The following is a 16997-nucleotide window of genomic DNA, read 5'->3' as shown; positions in this document are numbered from 1 at the left end:
CTATGACACACACCTGTTTTTATTGTATTTAAACACATTTAATATTTTATATGAATTTTTAATGTATTTTATACTGTAAATATGAGCATTATAGCTCAATAACTCCTAGGTCATGTGACCTGTTGACTCAAAATCAACACAGGATGGTAGGGCTAAGCCTCCTCTATGAGACACACCTGTTTTTATTGTATTTAAACACATTTACTATTTTATATGCATTTTTAATATATTTTATACAGTGGATTTTTAATATATTGAGAAGCGAGTGAGTGAGCGAATGTCTGTCAAATATCCAACTTCAAACTAACTTCACTGCAGTGTTTTTAACACCATGCTGGGTACTACTTTTCATGTCATCCAACCAGTCTCCACATCTAGTTAATTTTTAACCCTCACCTGAGAGATTGAGAGCTCCTTGTTCTCTGCAGAAAAACAAAGTGAATCAAATATTTCTATTAGTGGTGGATTCAGTCACACATGCAGGTGCAATCCACGGTACAATTTAATGTTGTTCTAATTAATTTCCTCTAATCCTATCTACATTAATAGTCATTTTGGCAACATGGCTGTTTCACTGTAACCTGTTCTGTTTGTAAATAAATGAGTTGCAACATGAGGACTTCATGAACTATTCAGAGTTGGCCTATTCAATCATGTGCTCAGTCATAGCTGACAGATGTAGCCTATGTAAACTGTAGGGAGAGTAGTTACATAACGTCCGTAGAAAATGAAACATGCGCGTCACAGGTGTGCTCAAATAGCACAACATGCCTGGAGGGAGTAAGGTGGTTGTGGGGGGCTTAACTGTGTACAATGTGTAGCTACAGTGGTGTGGAGATTTGATCAAAATGAAAACTTAATTTCAACTGTGCTCTGCATGGTTCTCTCCAGAGAGCTTTTAAAGGTTTGGGGTGGAAGAGACAGACAGACATACACACACACACACACACACACACACACACACACACACACACACAGACTATGTCCCAATCAGAGAGGAACGTGGGATCAGAGATCAGCCACTTCAAATAGAGGCAGGGACACACAGACGCCTGCCTGCCTGCCTGCCTGGTTAGCTTTGTGTCTTTGAATGGCAGCCGACAAGCATGCCAAGACTGGTAGGGGGCCGCAAGACAGAAACGAGTCAAATTTAACACATGGTGTCAGCCTAATGAACACTGACAAATAATGAGTCTTCAAGTTATAAATAGTCTCACTGTTTGGATGTATGCAGCCTCCCAGACTGGGGGTAAAACATTATCCAAGCCACGGCTGGTTTCTCCTTTAACAGAACAGAAGATTGATGAGTAAAAGTCTCAGACCTGCAGCGTCAATTCTCAATGTCACCAAGTGTTAGATGTGCGTTTGATCCACCATTGATTTCTCTCACTCAAGGTCTCCTCCATGTGCTCCGACCACTTACTGGTTTTGACTTTTACCAGTTCTTTAATGAGTTGGTTTTATGAACTAGCAGAGGTCCCATATTTCCTCCGAGGACACATTTTTTTTATCTCACTTTGTGATTTCAGTGACAGAAAATTACTAAAATTATTGTTTTGCTACCAGATGTGAGCTACAGATAACAGTAGATTATGGGGATTCTTTTTAGAAAATCTGTAAAAAATTTAACCTATGATGTTTGGGAAGATTAGAGGTTAGTGTGAAGATGAGGTGATTTCCACTGAAGTAAAATGTGCATGGCTTCAATTTAAAAAGGTGATGTTATGTACCTATGAGCAGCAGTCAGGATGTAATGTTTTTTGTTTGTTTTCTTTGCTTTGGCTGCCTGCTGAGCTCATCAAATCGTACCAAAACAGTCCTGGTGGTGCAGATTGGCTGAGTTTTTAATGTGAAACCTTGATAATAAGTAGGAATTTTGTTTCCAAACTTAAAATTTGATTTTCATAAATTAAGCCCCCACTAAAAAAACATAATGAACTTTTTTAGGGGTTTAATATTTTATGTAACAAATTTGTTCAAAGACATGCAGCAGAGTTGGAAAACCTAAAAATCCAAAATAGCAGACATTTTGTTGTGTGTGTGTGTGTGTGGCCCGCTGAATGATTTGTCCAGATGCAGGAAAATCTGAATTGTGCTTTTACAGCTCAGAAGTCATGAGACAAATGTCAAGTAAATGGGATTGGGACTGAAACCAACTTTAGTACGTAATAAAGCATTGTTGTTTTCTGTCTATGTAGCCTGGGTAAGGACAATGAGCCACAACCAAAATCCATCAAGGTTATTGGCTAGTGAAAGTTTTATTTTCCACCATTTTGTTTAGAAAAGATGTCTTACGGTCTAACCTGAGAACAGTGAGGCTGCTACAGAGAGAAAAGGACTTTTTCTTTCTTTTGCATTTCAAAAAAAGAAACGAGAGAGAAAATAAAGGATTAGCCACGAATGACCTTTCATTTGTGAACATCAGCCTTCCAACGCATTATTCATGTCTTCACATTCTCTGCTGTCCTCTCACTGAGGTGTAAAAAATCCTACTGCAAAAAAAAAAAAAAAAAAATCTATCATTCAACTTTGCCTAGGAGCCTTGTTTGATAGATCAGACACTCGCACTATCCGTATCAGGTTTGGATCTAGCAGTAGTAGCAGAACAGCACTTCCAAAGCGCAAGCTGTTAACTGACAGAGTCAGAGGTAAGAGATATTAAAATGTGATAAGTCTGCCTGATTTTGCCAGGGGTCTGAAAGTTGGGTTTGCTTTGTTGCATCCTGAGCTGTTGATACAAGGGGAAGCAATCGTGCTCTCCTAAGTGGCTCCCAAGCTTGATCTCTCTCTTCCACTTTCACTCAGACGCCGGCCCCAAAGCCGAACAAATACACATCGAGTACTGTATATTCATTCACAAAATCATCAGCAATGTTAAAGTTGGCTTCTGCGGTTTGTACAGCCAATTACAGTTTACTTATTGTTCGCCTGAGTGGGTAGAAAAATGTGAGATCACTTCCAAGTTTCCCCACTTTCCAGCTAACCCATCTTTTCATGGAGAACGAGTTGTGCTCAACTAAAAGGAGTGCAACAGAGAATTTCTGTATACTTCTTTTCCATAGTGAGCAGAGAGTCTTTGAGTACTGCTCTCCAGGGTGCCTCCCCCCCCCCACCCCTTGTGCGTTGAGCTCCATTTGAAGTATTGCAATACCAAAATAGAGCAAACGGCTTGAAATGAAACATGTGGGGATTATTCTTACACGTACTGAGACACCAGTAAACCACACGTGAACAAAAGATGAAAATAAAACCCAGAGTACCTAGGTATGTGTATCATTTGGCAAAAGTTGGAATCTGCACTGCGCTTCCTCTCCGGTCCACAACACGAGGCTCTGTGTTCGTCAGTCACCTTACATGTTCCACAATTTCTATGTCTCCATGTGTAACTGAAAAGCATTTAAAACAGCTGGATCTTTACATGTGATGTTTGACTTTTTGTTGAGTTGTTTTTCAGGTTAAGCAAATACCCAACAATTCAAGTATACCACTGTTTTTTTCTCTCAAATCAAGCTTCAAGATTGCACACACTTCATGGGAATTATTATGACAACGGGCCAGCATGAAGTTAATGAGTTATTGATTATTTACTCCCAGACATAATCTGTTCTAACATTCTGTAACATCTGTATTAAAAAATGAGAAGTGATATTTACATAAATCAGCCCAAAAGCAAAGGCCAGCACAGCTCCTTGTTTGTCTTTGGGTCTAGCTGGGCTATGTGTGTGTATATGTGTGTGTGTCGCATTATTTCTGTCTGCAGAATCATAATGTTTTTGCATACTTTGATGTTCTGTTTTACTTAAAATTCAATCTGCTTCTCTGGGGTGCGCGAGCTTCAGTGTAACTGGTCTCCATCAAGGCTTCTGTCAGCAAGCGGACTAATAAATTAAAGCAGCTAAAAACAACATATTAATACACAACTCAAAAACACAAACAGAATAAAAGCATGAACTAAGTCAAAATTAATAATTGGAGGGGAGGGGGAGAGGGGGGGGAGGGTGTACACTGATGGGGAACAAAGTTAAATGACAAACTTCATAGTCCATGAGTGAGGCTACATAAATACAAAAACAGGGGAGGAGTTCAGCAGAGGTTGTCTTTCAGTAAAGTACTCTGATGGTGGTGAGTGGGCGTCTTTTTCTTAGAGCACGCATCTACTGAGTTGTAACGGGTGGTTATCTCAATATGATTGGAACAGTCAAGTACAGCCACAGTTGGCCGGAGAAGGGTTCACGACCTGGGAACCCAGGGAAGGATGCATTCACTAAAGAGAAAGTGATTCTTCACAAGTCCTTGTTTTCCTCATCATTATCATCATAATCATCATCATCATCAACATCATCATCAATATCTCGCCGCCTTTTTTTCCCCGCCGTGTCGGTTTTAGTTGTGTGTGTCTGAGTGGTGGTGCTCGTCCCTGCTCTTTTCATCTCTCCTTCACTGCGGCGGCGTCTCTCCAACCATCTCGATGCCGTGCTGCTGCAGTTGTGCTCGGAGCAAAGCGTTCTCATTCTTCAGCTCTTCAATCTTAAAGAACAAAGCACAAGAAAAAAAAAGAGAAAAGAAAAAAAATCTCATTATCAATATCCTCATCACCGTGACAGCTAAATATAGCTCCAAGTTTACAAACCAAACTTTTTTCCCCCGTTTGAAGACCCGAGTGCTGGCTGTGTGTAATGTACACACACAAGGCTATGCAATCCCTGGGATTAAAGCGCAGTGTGTGCAGCCCCCCTTTTTAAAAGACACCGCTGTCCACAACCAACTGGATTATCACATCTTGATGAGGTTTGTCATCTCCGCTACATTTCCTCTGGGTGAATCCCAAATTCACTGCCTCCCAGCTGAGCGACTCGGGGAAGGATATTAAGCTTTGAGCATCAGAATAAGAATATATTGCTGAGTGCCTTGCAGGCCTGGGATTCAACGGGGAGAACGTGGCGGGCTCAGAGCTGCGATAACTCACAATACTTTTGAGTGCATTAGCATGCGGTTAGTTCTCACACAACCCCTGTGTATATTATTCCCACAGTCTCTCAAAGCAGGTAACACATTCTCATTATATAAGTGCAAACTCTTTGATAGTCTCTGTCAGGCTGTGATGATCAGCTATAGGGGGCCAAAACCTCAGGGGGTGGGGTGGGTTTGTCTTGGAGAAACGAAGACGCACATGGGGCTCGATGGATTTCATGCGTCTGAGGTTTAAGTGAAAGGATGTAGCGAAGCAAACTCCAAAGCAGACTAATCAATTCAATGCAGTGGCAATCTTCACAGCCGCATATGCAGCCCACGATGGCTGCCTTATAATGTGCAAGTTTATTTATCTGCTACACCCAAACACCTCAAAGGAAGATTCTGACATTATCATTCATAGGCCTTCTTTTACCCATTATTGAAGTCGAGGAAACCTCCCTTGCTGCCGCATTTGCAAGCTGCAGCAAAGGGCCGATATTCGTACCTGCTGCCTGCACAGCTCATTGTCCACTTGTATCCTCTCCACTTCCTTCAGACTCTCCTGCAGCCGCTGGTTGCTTTGCCTCAGCTCTCGGATGTAGTCACAAGCTTTGGACAGGATGCCACCTTTGCTCTAGGGAGAGCGGAGATGTTGTAACACAGTTTGGGAGAGGTGGCATTTTGGAACGGAAATGTCATTACGAGGCCGACAGAGGTGAGGAGTTGAGTAAAAGAAGAAAAACGCTGCTTACCGCTCCGGTCTTGGTGCTGTCCATATTGCAGTCTGGGATGATCTTGGAGAGGGTGACAATCCAGTTGTTGATCTTGTCTCTTCGCCGCCTCTCAACTGATAGAATTAAAACAGGAACGGATTAGGGAGGCATTTTCCAGATTTGTCACATTTTTAGACTTTAGAGAAGATCAGAGGTAATTCTTGGTTTAAAGAGCCGTGATTTCATTTCAGGGATGTTGTGTCGTGTCTGTGATTGGAGCCGCAGCCTGACTTTTGACAGCTAAACAGTAACCTCTAGTGGCCAATCCTAAAAACATATGCTGTCATCCACTCTCAATAGAGTATTTGTGACGGGGCTGAGTGAAAAACGCTGCATCGAGGCACAGCCGCTGTGTTGTGTTGTGTGCTGTGATGAAATCAAAAGCCACAATCAAAGCTAATCACCCACCTTCATTATGTTGCGCTCTTCTCCTTTCATCTCTTGGTGTTCGCGGTCCGTCCATTTTCCTGCAGACAAGCGTGGAGAAAAAAAACAACTTTTCAGACACGACATTATCTCACATCTTTACCTGCCATACAATCAGACACAAATCCAATCTAAATCCGCCCTCGCATTCACCTAATCTTGTGCTTATTAAAGCCTGGTCTTCAATGTTATCTCGTTATTCGCGCCTTTTGTGATCGCATCCCCCTGCACCTAACAATGTGCCCTTTAAGAAGGGAGGCTCTGAAGTTTGTGTCGTGCCTTTGGGCGGAAACACTGAGAGACACGCAGCCATACGAGGCTTTATATTCATCCTGCGCTGCTTTGCCTGGAATACTCAGACCCATCCAACCTTCTTATTCTCGCTGGCTGTCCTTTTCCCAGGTGTGGCCCGGAGGGAGCGCGTTGCTTTATTATGCTGTAAAATTACAGCACTGTAGAAAAACCAGATGCTGTCTATTGGAGTCTGGGCGTGCGGCTAATGACACAACTGTCTCTTGTCCCTGTGTCTTCCCTTAGGTATTCCACTAATTAAGTTCCTGAGACGTGACAGGGAGACTTATCCAACCACCCACCGCGGCATGCACGGGCCAATAACACAGGTGGCTGGCGTGGTTCTGTCTCGCTATGACAAAAGACATTATTTAACTCACCGGTGTGCTCAACCAGGCATAAGAACAAGAAACAGATCAGAGACAAATATCTTTTGCCATAGGGATTTTTTTTTGTTCCGAGATAAACAGGAGAAAGGAAATTAACGTGGCTATTGTTTATTGGACACGTCTGCCTATTCAGCGCGTGTAATAAACGGTAAGGTCACTGCTGCTCCTCGTCTGTCCTCCTCCACAACACGTCTTTATTCTAGAGCAGTGAATGCCTGATACATCAACACAACTCGACGGCTGATATCTTGGTCTGAGATAGTCAGTCAAGCCCTGCTGCGGTCTCTCTTGTATCTCCAGACATCTTAATGGGATTTCAACTGTGTTATAGATTCAGCCCAACAGTACTCATAGGTAGAGCATAAAAGAACGTGGATGATTGTATGAATAACTAAATGTACAGACCGCCCCCCCCCCCTTCCTCCTCCTTTTCATTTTCACAGCTTATGCAGACACACCTCAAATAAATGCTCCCGAGAGTTATGGCCAAAGGAATCCAGAAAATTAGCAGAGCACAATTCCACCGCTCAAGCATTTTATCCATATAATTTGAAGCTTGGACTAAACTTTGTGAGACTTTAAGAAATGCAATTTCCATTTCTTCCTGTCCTCTATTATTATTATTATGGTGCACTATTACACCAAGCCAGGGGCTGCACAATGAGCCAGTTAAGTGTTTATTGAGATACAAGGGACTGCAGCTCAGCCTTGAAATTCTGTCAATGGATCATGAACAAAGATGAGCCTTAGCAAATGTTAACCGCTTATACACCACAACTACCTGGAGGAGATACACTGGGATGGACGACATAAATTTCATTGGCTGTATTTGCCCCGGGATCCCTCATAATGGCAGGATACACAGGTTTTTAAAACCCTCAAATGCCGCCCCAAACGGTGAAACCTCTCACTTATTCCAAACTAGGCTAATTGAGAAGAAAAACTACAACAAAGGACACTTTGGAAAATGATACTAACATAAAACTGTGGAGCGAGCCATTTGTTTCCAGATGGAGAACAATGACCTAATTTCTAGGTCCTAATGGAAAAAGACGTTTGCCACAAGCACAACTAACAACAATGGATCGAGGTCGGCGATGAAGAAAACGCTACATCTGTGTCTCACACATCAAGAGCAGGGAGAATCACCAGGGACTTATGGGAGGGGAGGGGCGGAGAGGAGAGGTGGGCAGAGAGGTTTGTGTGCTTCTTCTTTCTTCTTGTGATCTAATTTGATTAGTTCATTTGCTGTGGAAAAAAAAAATACACAGGAGTGTGGGAGAAATGTGGAAGCTGTCCTCACCAGTTTAAACCTTCATGTTGCAGCAGCTCGTTTTCATCTCTGCGAACGGCAGATAGGGTGGGAAGTTTTCATTCATTTTACTCACATGGCAACGGTAATGTCACTGTTCATTAGATTACACCTAAATATAACTCAAGAGGCTTGTGTCAAAAATCATTAATTATTAATGTCAGAGGGAATAAATAGAAACACACACACATTACAGAAAAGCATTTTAGGAGATGAACAAAACACAGTTCTCTTCATACAACACAGCAACACAGACATACACTGCAACAAAGCTCGCTCTTTACTCGTGACTGGAAAGCAGTCTTGTCGTGCGCCGTGAACATCAAGCGACGTCAGAGAAAAAAAAAAAAAACGGCAGAGCTGCTGCCAATTTTTAAGGCAGATCTACAGTAGAACTCCCCGTAATGTCGCCCACAAGAAAGGCGCTTAAATCTTGGGAGAAAGTTCTTGAAAATCAAAAAGAGGCACAGAAGCAGTGAATATCCTTGTTGTCAAAGCATATACTGTACATACCCACATGGACAAACAGTAAAAAGAGAGGGAGAGCCTGTTAATGGTGTGGTGCGTCTCCTATGTGTGTGTGTTTTTTTTTTTTAAACCAGAGGGTAAATTTAACCTAATACGCTCCTAAAGTTTTACTAGTTCAAGTTTAAATAGAAGCCTGGTAGGAAATGAGGGACTATTCACTTGGGTTAACGCTAACTCAATTTGATAATGGGTCATGTGTTCGTTTTGGGTGATCGAACAAGCGCGCGGTTGTGCCTCGGCTTTTACCAAACGAGGGGGGGGGGAAAACACCGATGACGTCTTTTGAATCTTGAAATTGTTATCACTATCACCCTGAGCCTGTTGGTACTAAAGTGCACTCGGAAAAATAAAATAAACCATGCTGGAATTCTTTATCTGAATAAGTACGCCGCAGCAGGCCAGAACCAGGCTGCTATGATGCAATTAAAATGACAACTCAGTTTGTCTTTGCTCAGGTGAGCCCGCTGATTATCTTAATAACGGCAATCACCAGCATGTGGCTAACAGTTGGAGTGAGTCTGACACGGATTCTGTTTTTGATGCATGCTTATAATGACGCGCGTCGTGGGCTTTTAGAGACAAACAATCTGAGGAGATTTCAGAGGAGAATGACAAAACGGGCCGACTGTGGTGCGCTGAAATGAAGAGCCTTGATACGGAGTGATATAAAAAATCGACGTTCGCGGCAAACGAGGCGAGAGACGAGGAAAGACTCCCGCAGGAGAAGCCCAGTCTGGAGGAACAGCTACACATGCGCTTCATGTTATTCAGCCTCACAGTAGTTAGGATGGGCATGGAAGCTGTTCTGTGGTCCCGTTTAAGAGCCATCATTTAAAACTAGGATCTGTATCAAACAACTAGCTGGTCCATTTAAACAGTTCTTTCTTTCTCTCTCTCAGCTCTGCCAAGCTGCTGCAGCGAATTACACCCCTACCCATGTCCCAGCAGTTTAACTCCCACCACTTCTCTTCGTCCTCCTGCATTGGCATTTAGATTTGTGTGAATTCAGCATGCTTTGTTTACTCAATATGTGTTGATGTTCATTTTGCTGTTGTCTATCTCCGGCTCTGGTGGGTGGCTTTTTCTTGAGCCGGCTGCCAAATGTGTGCTGTTGCTGTTGTGGTTGATGGTAAAAAAAAAAAAAGAAAGAAAAAAAAGCCTTGAAGGACTGATACTTACGCGGGGTAGGGCTGCGTGCGCGGGGCGATGGTTCGCTGTGTGCCTGTCTGAATGACGTCAGGCGGGGTCATCATCACGTAAAACTGACCTGTGGCTGCAAAAGGCATGAGAGTCATTAGTTTGCAATACAGAGAAGATTTCACACAGCATTTCACAATAAACAGACAGGGGCATTTTTACTGTCTAAAGACCAGACGTTATGTTGCGTTACCCTTTGATTGTGAGAGAAAGGAGAGTGATGAAGGAAGCAAATGTTTTATGGGAACAATTTATGGGTTTATAATGAGCCTCTGTCATTGACCGAAAAACTGAACCAAATGACGAGTTCTATCGAGTTCTATCCGCTCTTAAATCATAGCACAGCTCCTACATACAAGAATCACTCCTCATTACATTGTGTGTGTGCACATGTGGAGGCATGGTTATATGTAGATATATACATGAAACAGACAGGGCGAACTAAACTAAATAATGATTAAAGGGATAGTTCAACATTTTGGCAATTGGCCCGTTGCCATAATCTCTATAGTTTTAGGAGTAGGTTCGTTACCTTTAATTGTCGGTGCAAGCTATTTTTAGAACGGCAGAGCAGATGGAGCTAGCTACCCAACGGAGGCTCATGGGATTTCTTGGTTTCCCTCATCAAACTCATCAAATACACAATCCAACAACTCCAAAGCACTGTCGTGGACAAGTTGTGACGTGCACTTTCACCACACTTTTTGAGGTAAATTCATGCAAAATTGCTGATACACGTTCCAGTCGGGGGCAGTTTTTCCAGCAAGCAGTCTCTGCATTTGCCATGAAAACAACTCTGTCTCTTAACGTTCCGTTATTATCTCATAGCATGATGAATGTGCAGGTCACAACTTGTCCACGAGAGCGTTTTGGAGTTTTTGGATTGTGTATTTGATGAGGGAAACCAAGAAATCCCATGAGCCTCCGTAGCGTAGCTCTGAGCAGCTCGCGGCTCTGCTCCGGCGTTCTAAAAATAGCTTGCACCGACAATTAAAGGTAACAAACCTACTGTTATGACTATAGGGATTATGGCTATGGGCCAATTTGCCAAAATATTGAACTATCCCTTTAAAGACTACAAATAAGAATAGTTTCTCTTTCTCACAATCTGTGTATAATACAACATTTATGAACTATCACTGATTATTCTCAAGATTGTTGATCACAACCCTAATTCACACAAAATCTTCTCATGCAACATGAACAGAACATTTAACTCAGAGCATGATAGTATTTGAAAAAAAAAAACTGAAGAATTTTAATTTTATATTACGTTTATTTTAGACGTCAAAGAATTTGTATAAAGATCTCACTGCAATCACTTGATGTGATTATAAAATTTAATTTTCAGTTCAAAGTACTGCTAGTTTAAACCTTTAAGAAAGAAAATAAAAATAAAACAAAGCATTTGAGAAGAAGAAACTCTTTGGCATGTTTTGGTCAGAAAACTTCTAAATAAAAGAGAAAAGGTGAGGCACTGCCCACCCCAGGGCCCAGTCTTGTCGAGATATAGGTGACTGTCACAGCCTCCAGCACTGCGCTCCCCTATCGCTCACCTCATAGGAGGAGGCAGCTTGTAAACGACTCTCCACCAAGACCCTACAGTGCACTCCTCAGCCAGTATGTCATGTCTGCTTCAAACTGCCCCTGGCTCAGAGATGAGAAGGACAGCAGCCCACTTCCTCCTGTGAGGCACAGGCTTTAACTGTCACCCACAGCAAAAAAAAAAAAAAACCTCACGGCCTTCTTCCCCTTCTGTGGCATCACTGGGCAGCCACTCAACAACCCCCAGAAGAAGAAGCACAACACAACAAAACAAAACAAAACAAAAATACGACTGCATTTCCCCAACGAAACCAGCGAGGCCAGTCCAGAGTGTTGGGCAATCTCTCTAGTTTTCCCAACCTCCTGTTAGAACAGCTTCTCCAACCGAGTAAGGCCGCAATCTTAATGTTTTAAGACGCCCAACGCACCTCTAGCGCTTTCCGTCTCACATTTAAATGTCTTAACGCTTTAGCTTCAATCCTGTCTCCCTATCCTCCTCATCTAGGACAAGAAACAAAAAAAAACATTAGCTGTTTTAGTACTTTTCAACACTGTTGTAGCAGAGGTGAGCCAATTGATATGGCCTCAAGGATGTCAGACTGCTATGGGTGTGCGTCATGTGATTCAAGCTGACACACAAAACTCAGTGAGGGCGACGGGCAGGGTTTGTGGATGTGCTGCGTCGGCCTGACAAGGATAGAATACATTTACAAAAATGCTAAAAGGGAATTGACCATAAATCTAATAGTTCGGGGAAACGACCATGATGACCTTGTATAACCAATGCCCAAACATTTGTAACTTCTGGAATATGACTAAATGCAATGTTGTGGCGGGAAAGCAGGTTCAACTTTCTTATTTATAAATAGAGCAAACGACCTAATAACTAACCGATGGGAAAGTGAAGCCTTACAGTGCCACGTGATGGTTTGTAGCCGATCTTTTTTCTGCCACAAATAGGGAGAAGATGTTTGTCTTTTGTAAACTATATTTGTTTTGTAACCAGCTCTTCTTTATTCTGGGTGTTTCTCCAACACTTACATTATTTATTCTGTTGGATCCAGTTTTCCTCCCTTTTCAGACCTCAGGGCAGCAAAAACAGCACAGAAACTCTCGATTATGAATTAAAAGTTCCTTCTGTAACCCTGGTCCAGACAGCGCACTCTCCCTCGTAACAACCTGGAGAAACCTGCCGCATCCTGCTGCTCTGCAATCATCACAAAACACCGACTATCCGCAATGTCATGCGGCTGCCATCACCAAACGCTGTGTCTGCCTGATCTAGATCTAGCTGAATAATAATACAGAAGCAGAAGGTGCTGATTGTGTATTACAGAACCAAAGGGCTACATATTGTCCTCCGGGTCAACAAAGCTCATCGTGGACAGCAGAGGACAGCCGCCTCCAGCTGGGATCCTCCTGAGCGCAGCCTCTCGCAGAGACACTTGGTGTGCAACCAGATAACAACAAATGGCAGTGAAGAGGAAGAGAAGAAGAGCGGCTGGACATGTGACATGAGGCAGACTAGTAAATATGATCAGCGCAGCTAATTTCATTTCAGATAATATTTACAAACCGTTAGAGGGCGCATATTTCAAACTGACTCTGACATATAACTGAGCAGGGAATCTGACGTTGAATTAAACATACTGCTGAGGAAATACGACAGAAGATCTTTAATTATTCAAAACCTTATTAAGCATCATTTAAATGTATTTCAATGAGCATTTTTCAAAAAACGCTGATGCACTTTCGGGCTACATCCTGTGTCCACCTCTATCACAAATCATGTTTCAATTAGAGCATTCAGCATGAAAGAGCAACATTTCATGTGGTCCTTCTTTTTTTTCCCCCATGAGCCATAGCTGTAGGGATCACGGTTCATTTACAACTACCGGAAAAAGGGACTGTTGCTCAGTTTGTCACTGAAAATAATGTCTAAATTATCCCCGTAGCACTGTGGCGAGCTTCAACCCAAATTAAGTGTGAGATCTGACTCACCCCCTGCCTGTGTGAGTGTGGGGTCCGCGGCGGCCTGCACAGACACGGTCCCATCGCTCACCGCAGTTGCGGGGAAGTAAGCGAAGCGCGTCTCCCCTCCCACCGCCTCTCCTGCTGGGCTTCCTCCATTACTGAAAGGGTTTTGGATCACAGCCTGTGACAGATAAGACAGAGACAGAGGAGAGCTTGAACAAGTAGCAATGGAGCAGTCACAGCAGGTAAACGCACACCTCAGTCTCTGTCAGACTCAATTCTGGTATCCCCACTAGACCCCCCCAAGAAAGACACGGCGCAGTTTGACAGCTGGGATAAAAGGGAGACGGTGGGGGAAAAAAAAGTAGCAGTGATCTTGTTAGCAAAGATAACAACGAGGCTGGTAAAGCCATCAGTGCGCTACAAAAACAAACAAAAAACAAATTTACTCTGTTCTTCTGAAGAAAACTGCATGTTTTTGACAAAAAACACGCTCTAAATCTGGCTGTAACTGTTGTGCAATAAATATTTAACTCAGCAACAGCATCTTTCGTCTCTGTGAGTCGCTCTGATTCAGGCAGACGCAGGCACATGCTTCTCTGCAGCTCAGAGGAATAACCTGCACTTAAAACTTTCATCAAAACGAAAGAAAACTCTGTCAGAAATTTTTTGTAGTGTTTGTAAAACACTGGAGTTGCACGGCATCAGTGATGTCACCGTACCAACAGAAACAGTATTAGTTATTAGGATAAATCCGTTGTTTTTAGTCTTTTTCTAGAGCATGTGGAGAATAAGAACAATGAAACTGTAACAGCCTTATCCTTTAAGTCATTGCTAAATAATACAGTCAGTTTTTAAAACAGCACTGTGAGTGCAAGGAGGAGATTGTGGTACCTGAGCAACAGCCTGAGGAGCCCCGGTGAAGGCAGCAGTAGAGACGACGCTCACTGCTCCACCACCGTCATCTCTTCCCTCGAGGTGCTGGTCAGTCACCTGAACAACTCGATATGTCACCTGCAGTGTGGGACAGAACACAGGTAAAAGAAGAGGGAATGAGTGAATAAACAACGACAACAAAAAGCATCAGTTATTTCATGTTATTTTCAAAAACCAATCTTACCTGACTGCTCGATTTATTTATCATAACTACTGCTTCAGTTCAGCCCAGCCAAGTTATCTGACACTACCGTCCCAAACCCTCAACAGTGGCGCGTTGCTCTCACCATCTCACACAATAAGCTTATGTATCAGAATGTGGCTGATTCAATTTTGAAAACAAGTCAGGAAAATGAGCTTGTTAGTTCCAAGAATCAGTATTTGTATCCCTCCATCATGTGACTCTCCACCTGACTGACATGTGACAGCAGCCCCATGCCAATCCCAGACCAGACTGGAATCACATGATCGCTCACACTAGCTCTGTTTATGTCCAATGACCCACATGGGCGACTGACTTAATTCCCTCCAATGCAAATCGTCCATATAAGGATAAAACAACATTAACGTCACTATTCATTTCCCACAATTTGCGTATTTGCATCACTGACCACTGCTGCAGTGAATACCAAGATATAAGTGGACAGCAAGGAGATGGTCTTGACAAAGGTCACCAGTCAATCATGGGACTGGAAAAAAGGAAAAGAAAAGCTCACATTCATACCTTTAAGCAATTTAAAGCTTGCTATCCTCCTGACTTGTCTTTGGAGCACGGGAGGGAGTTGACGCATCCAGTGAAAACACACAATAGTGTAAGGAAATGCAACCTTACACAGACGAGATTTGTTCATGGGAGGAACTGGGTGGGTTTTTTCGCCATGAGGCAGCAGTACTACTTACACCAAAACAGTCAGAATGACAACGCTTAATCACAACAAATCCTTTAAATAATGAATGAGTACATGTGGCACACAATGTTGTTTACTGACAATCTCTTTTATCTTCCACTGTCACAATGCACTATGCATGCAGCCAAATCCTTTCAACCGCATTTATCAATATGTAATGTGATGCTCTGTCAGTACCTAATTCCGTCTCTGCACAAATACCCCTTGGACATTTATCCAACATGACATCTAAAGTAATTCCAGAGGGGACTGATTCGTATTATAAGCACTGAAAGGATGCAATCTTACCCTAAATATCCAGGTCCTGTATGACATTAATAGGCACTGACTGACTTTCTGAAATGCGCTGTAAAAAACAAAACAATCAAATGGTGCTGTCACTCCTCCATCTGTTAGTTACTCACCTGCCCACCCTCGGTGCGGAATTGATATTGTATGTTATGGTCGCCAAATGCTGCAGCCTGCTGAACACTGGCTATTGTCACAGCTGTCTGCTCCTCTCCTGTTCCGTCTGAGGGAGAAAAGCCAGTTATGAGAATGGAAAACTAATAAAGACAGCTCCCAGGCCCCTCAGCCTGGTGCTCAGCTGCACCACACAGTGTTGCCACGCCATTTTCACCAAGATAATGAAATACTGTTTTATTGTTACACCTCTTATTGACCTTAGAGTTATGTTGTAATTATCATAATACAGCCCATACACATCACTGCTGTGTAGGTAAGATTATTTAATAGATATAGCCAACATATGTATAACTTCTCACCTTCAGATACCTGGACAACTTCTTCGTCTTGCTTTTCTTGGCTGCAAACCAGATGCACAGAAGCACAAAAACAACGTAAGCAGCGACCACTCTTGAGTATTAGGATAAAAATGAATTAATAAATTAGCTAGCACGCCTAAACGTTGTATATATTGATGCTAGGCTTATATGAGAAGCTAATATACCACAATAAGTCAAATACAACATTGCTGCTGGTTGCCTACATTGCCTACATTTGCTTGTGTTTTAACAGTTAGCTGAAGCTAACTTAGCTGATATACTGCTCTAACTGCTATGAGCTAATTATGATCGTGTTTTTCACAATGGGACGTTTGTGGTCCAGGTTACGGTTAGCCTGGTATCTCGTTAGCAAAGCCCCCCTCTTCTCTTGCTAACTTATGTACAGTCCTTCGGCTGAAATCGTTTTGACAACATTTTTTTTTTAGGTCAGGCCTTGTTTAGCGTCGTAAACTAGCTTTCCGAAATAGCCTGTAGTAGCTAGCCTGTGTGAGAGAGCCATGTTGGCCGCGTCTCGGTTACCTTGCAGTGTCCAGACTCTGTTCGAGCATATCCATCAGGGTTACAATAAAAAGTGATATTCGGTGTCACAGACGGAGATGGAAGTGCTGATCACGGGAACAAACACTCGGGTCATGTGAGAGAGACAGCCCAGGACACGTGAGGTATGGCTCGGTGTCGGAGTTAAAATGGAGGCCGCTGTTGCCGCTGGGTGATCCGAGGTGACTCCGCTCGGATCAGCTGATCAACGCGCCGGAGGATTTCTGCAGCTCACCGGCTGTGGCCGCGGTCATCACGTTCACAGCGACTGGCTCTGCCGCACGAAAAGTCTCACACAACAACACCATGAGACACCATCAGTGTATGTCATGTATATTTATGCGATGCTGGTCAGCTGAAAAGACTGAGCAATTTAGGAAGAAAAAAAAAGCACAAAACACCAAAAGAACAACAATCATATGCATTGCTGGAGGGAAACGTAG

At 42.9% G+C, this 16997-nt stretch overlaps 1 protein-coding gene across 2 annotated transcripts; it reads right to left on the bottom strand.

Moving 5' to 3' along the window:
• Window positions 1-1966: 1966 nt before the first annotated feature.
• Window positions 1967-16737, bottom strand: usf2l (upstream transcription factor 2, c-fos interacting-like). Of its 2 annotated transcripts, XM_083990439.1 has the most exons (11): window positions 16537-16737; window positions 15997-16037; window positions 15637-15743; window positions 14283-14402; window positions 13416-13569; window positions 9852-9945; window positions 8136-8174; window positions 6135-6193; window positions 5706-5800; window positions 5459-5587; window positions 1967-4527 (listed from the first exon to the last, which is right to left on the bottom strand). In XM_083990439.1, the coding sequence occupies exons 1-11, from the start codon at window positions 16569-16571 to the stop codon at window positions 4438-4440; spliced, it is 963 nt and encodes a 320-aa protein (XP_083846565.1). In that variant the 5' UTR covers window positions 16572-16737; the 3' UTR covers window positions 1967-4437. The 2 variants fall into 2 exon arrangements, with proteins under 2 accessions (XP_083846565.1, XP_083846566.1); XM_083990440.1 differs by lacking the exon at window positions 8136-8174.
• Window positions 16738-16997: the final 260 nt, after the last annotated feature.

Source organism: Trachurus trachurus (assembly GCF_905171665.1).
Source record: "Trachurus trachurus genome assembly, chromosome: 16".
Classification (NCBI taxonomy): domain Eukaryota; kingdom Metazoa; phylum Chordata; class Actinopteri; order Carangiformes; family Carangidae; genus Trachurus; species Trachurus trachurus.
Note: the sequence above shows the minus strand (reverse complement) of the source record. Positions and strands in the feature narration are given on the sequence as shown.

Bases quoted from the DNA above. Each gene is read 5' to 3' on its own strand.
- usf2l (XM_083990439.1), bottom strand. From the start codon at position 16,571: ATGGATATGCTCGAACAGAGTCTGGACACTGCAAG. The intron at 6,194-8,135 runs GTGAGGACAGCT...GCTTGTCTGCAG, and splicing joins CAACATGAAGGTTTAAACTG to GAAAATGGACGGACCGCGAA. The intron at 5,801-6,134 runs GTGGGTGATTAG...TAATTCTATCAG, and splicing joins AAGAGCGCAACATAATGAAG to TTGAGAGGCGGCGAAGAGAC.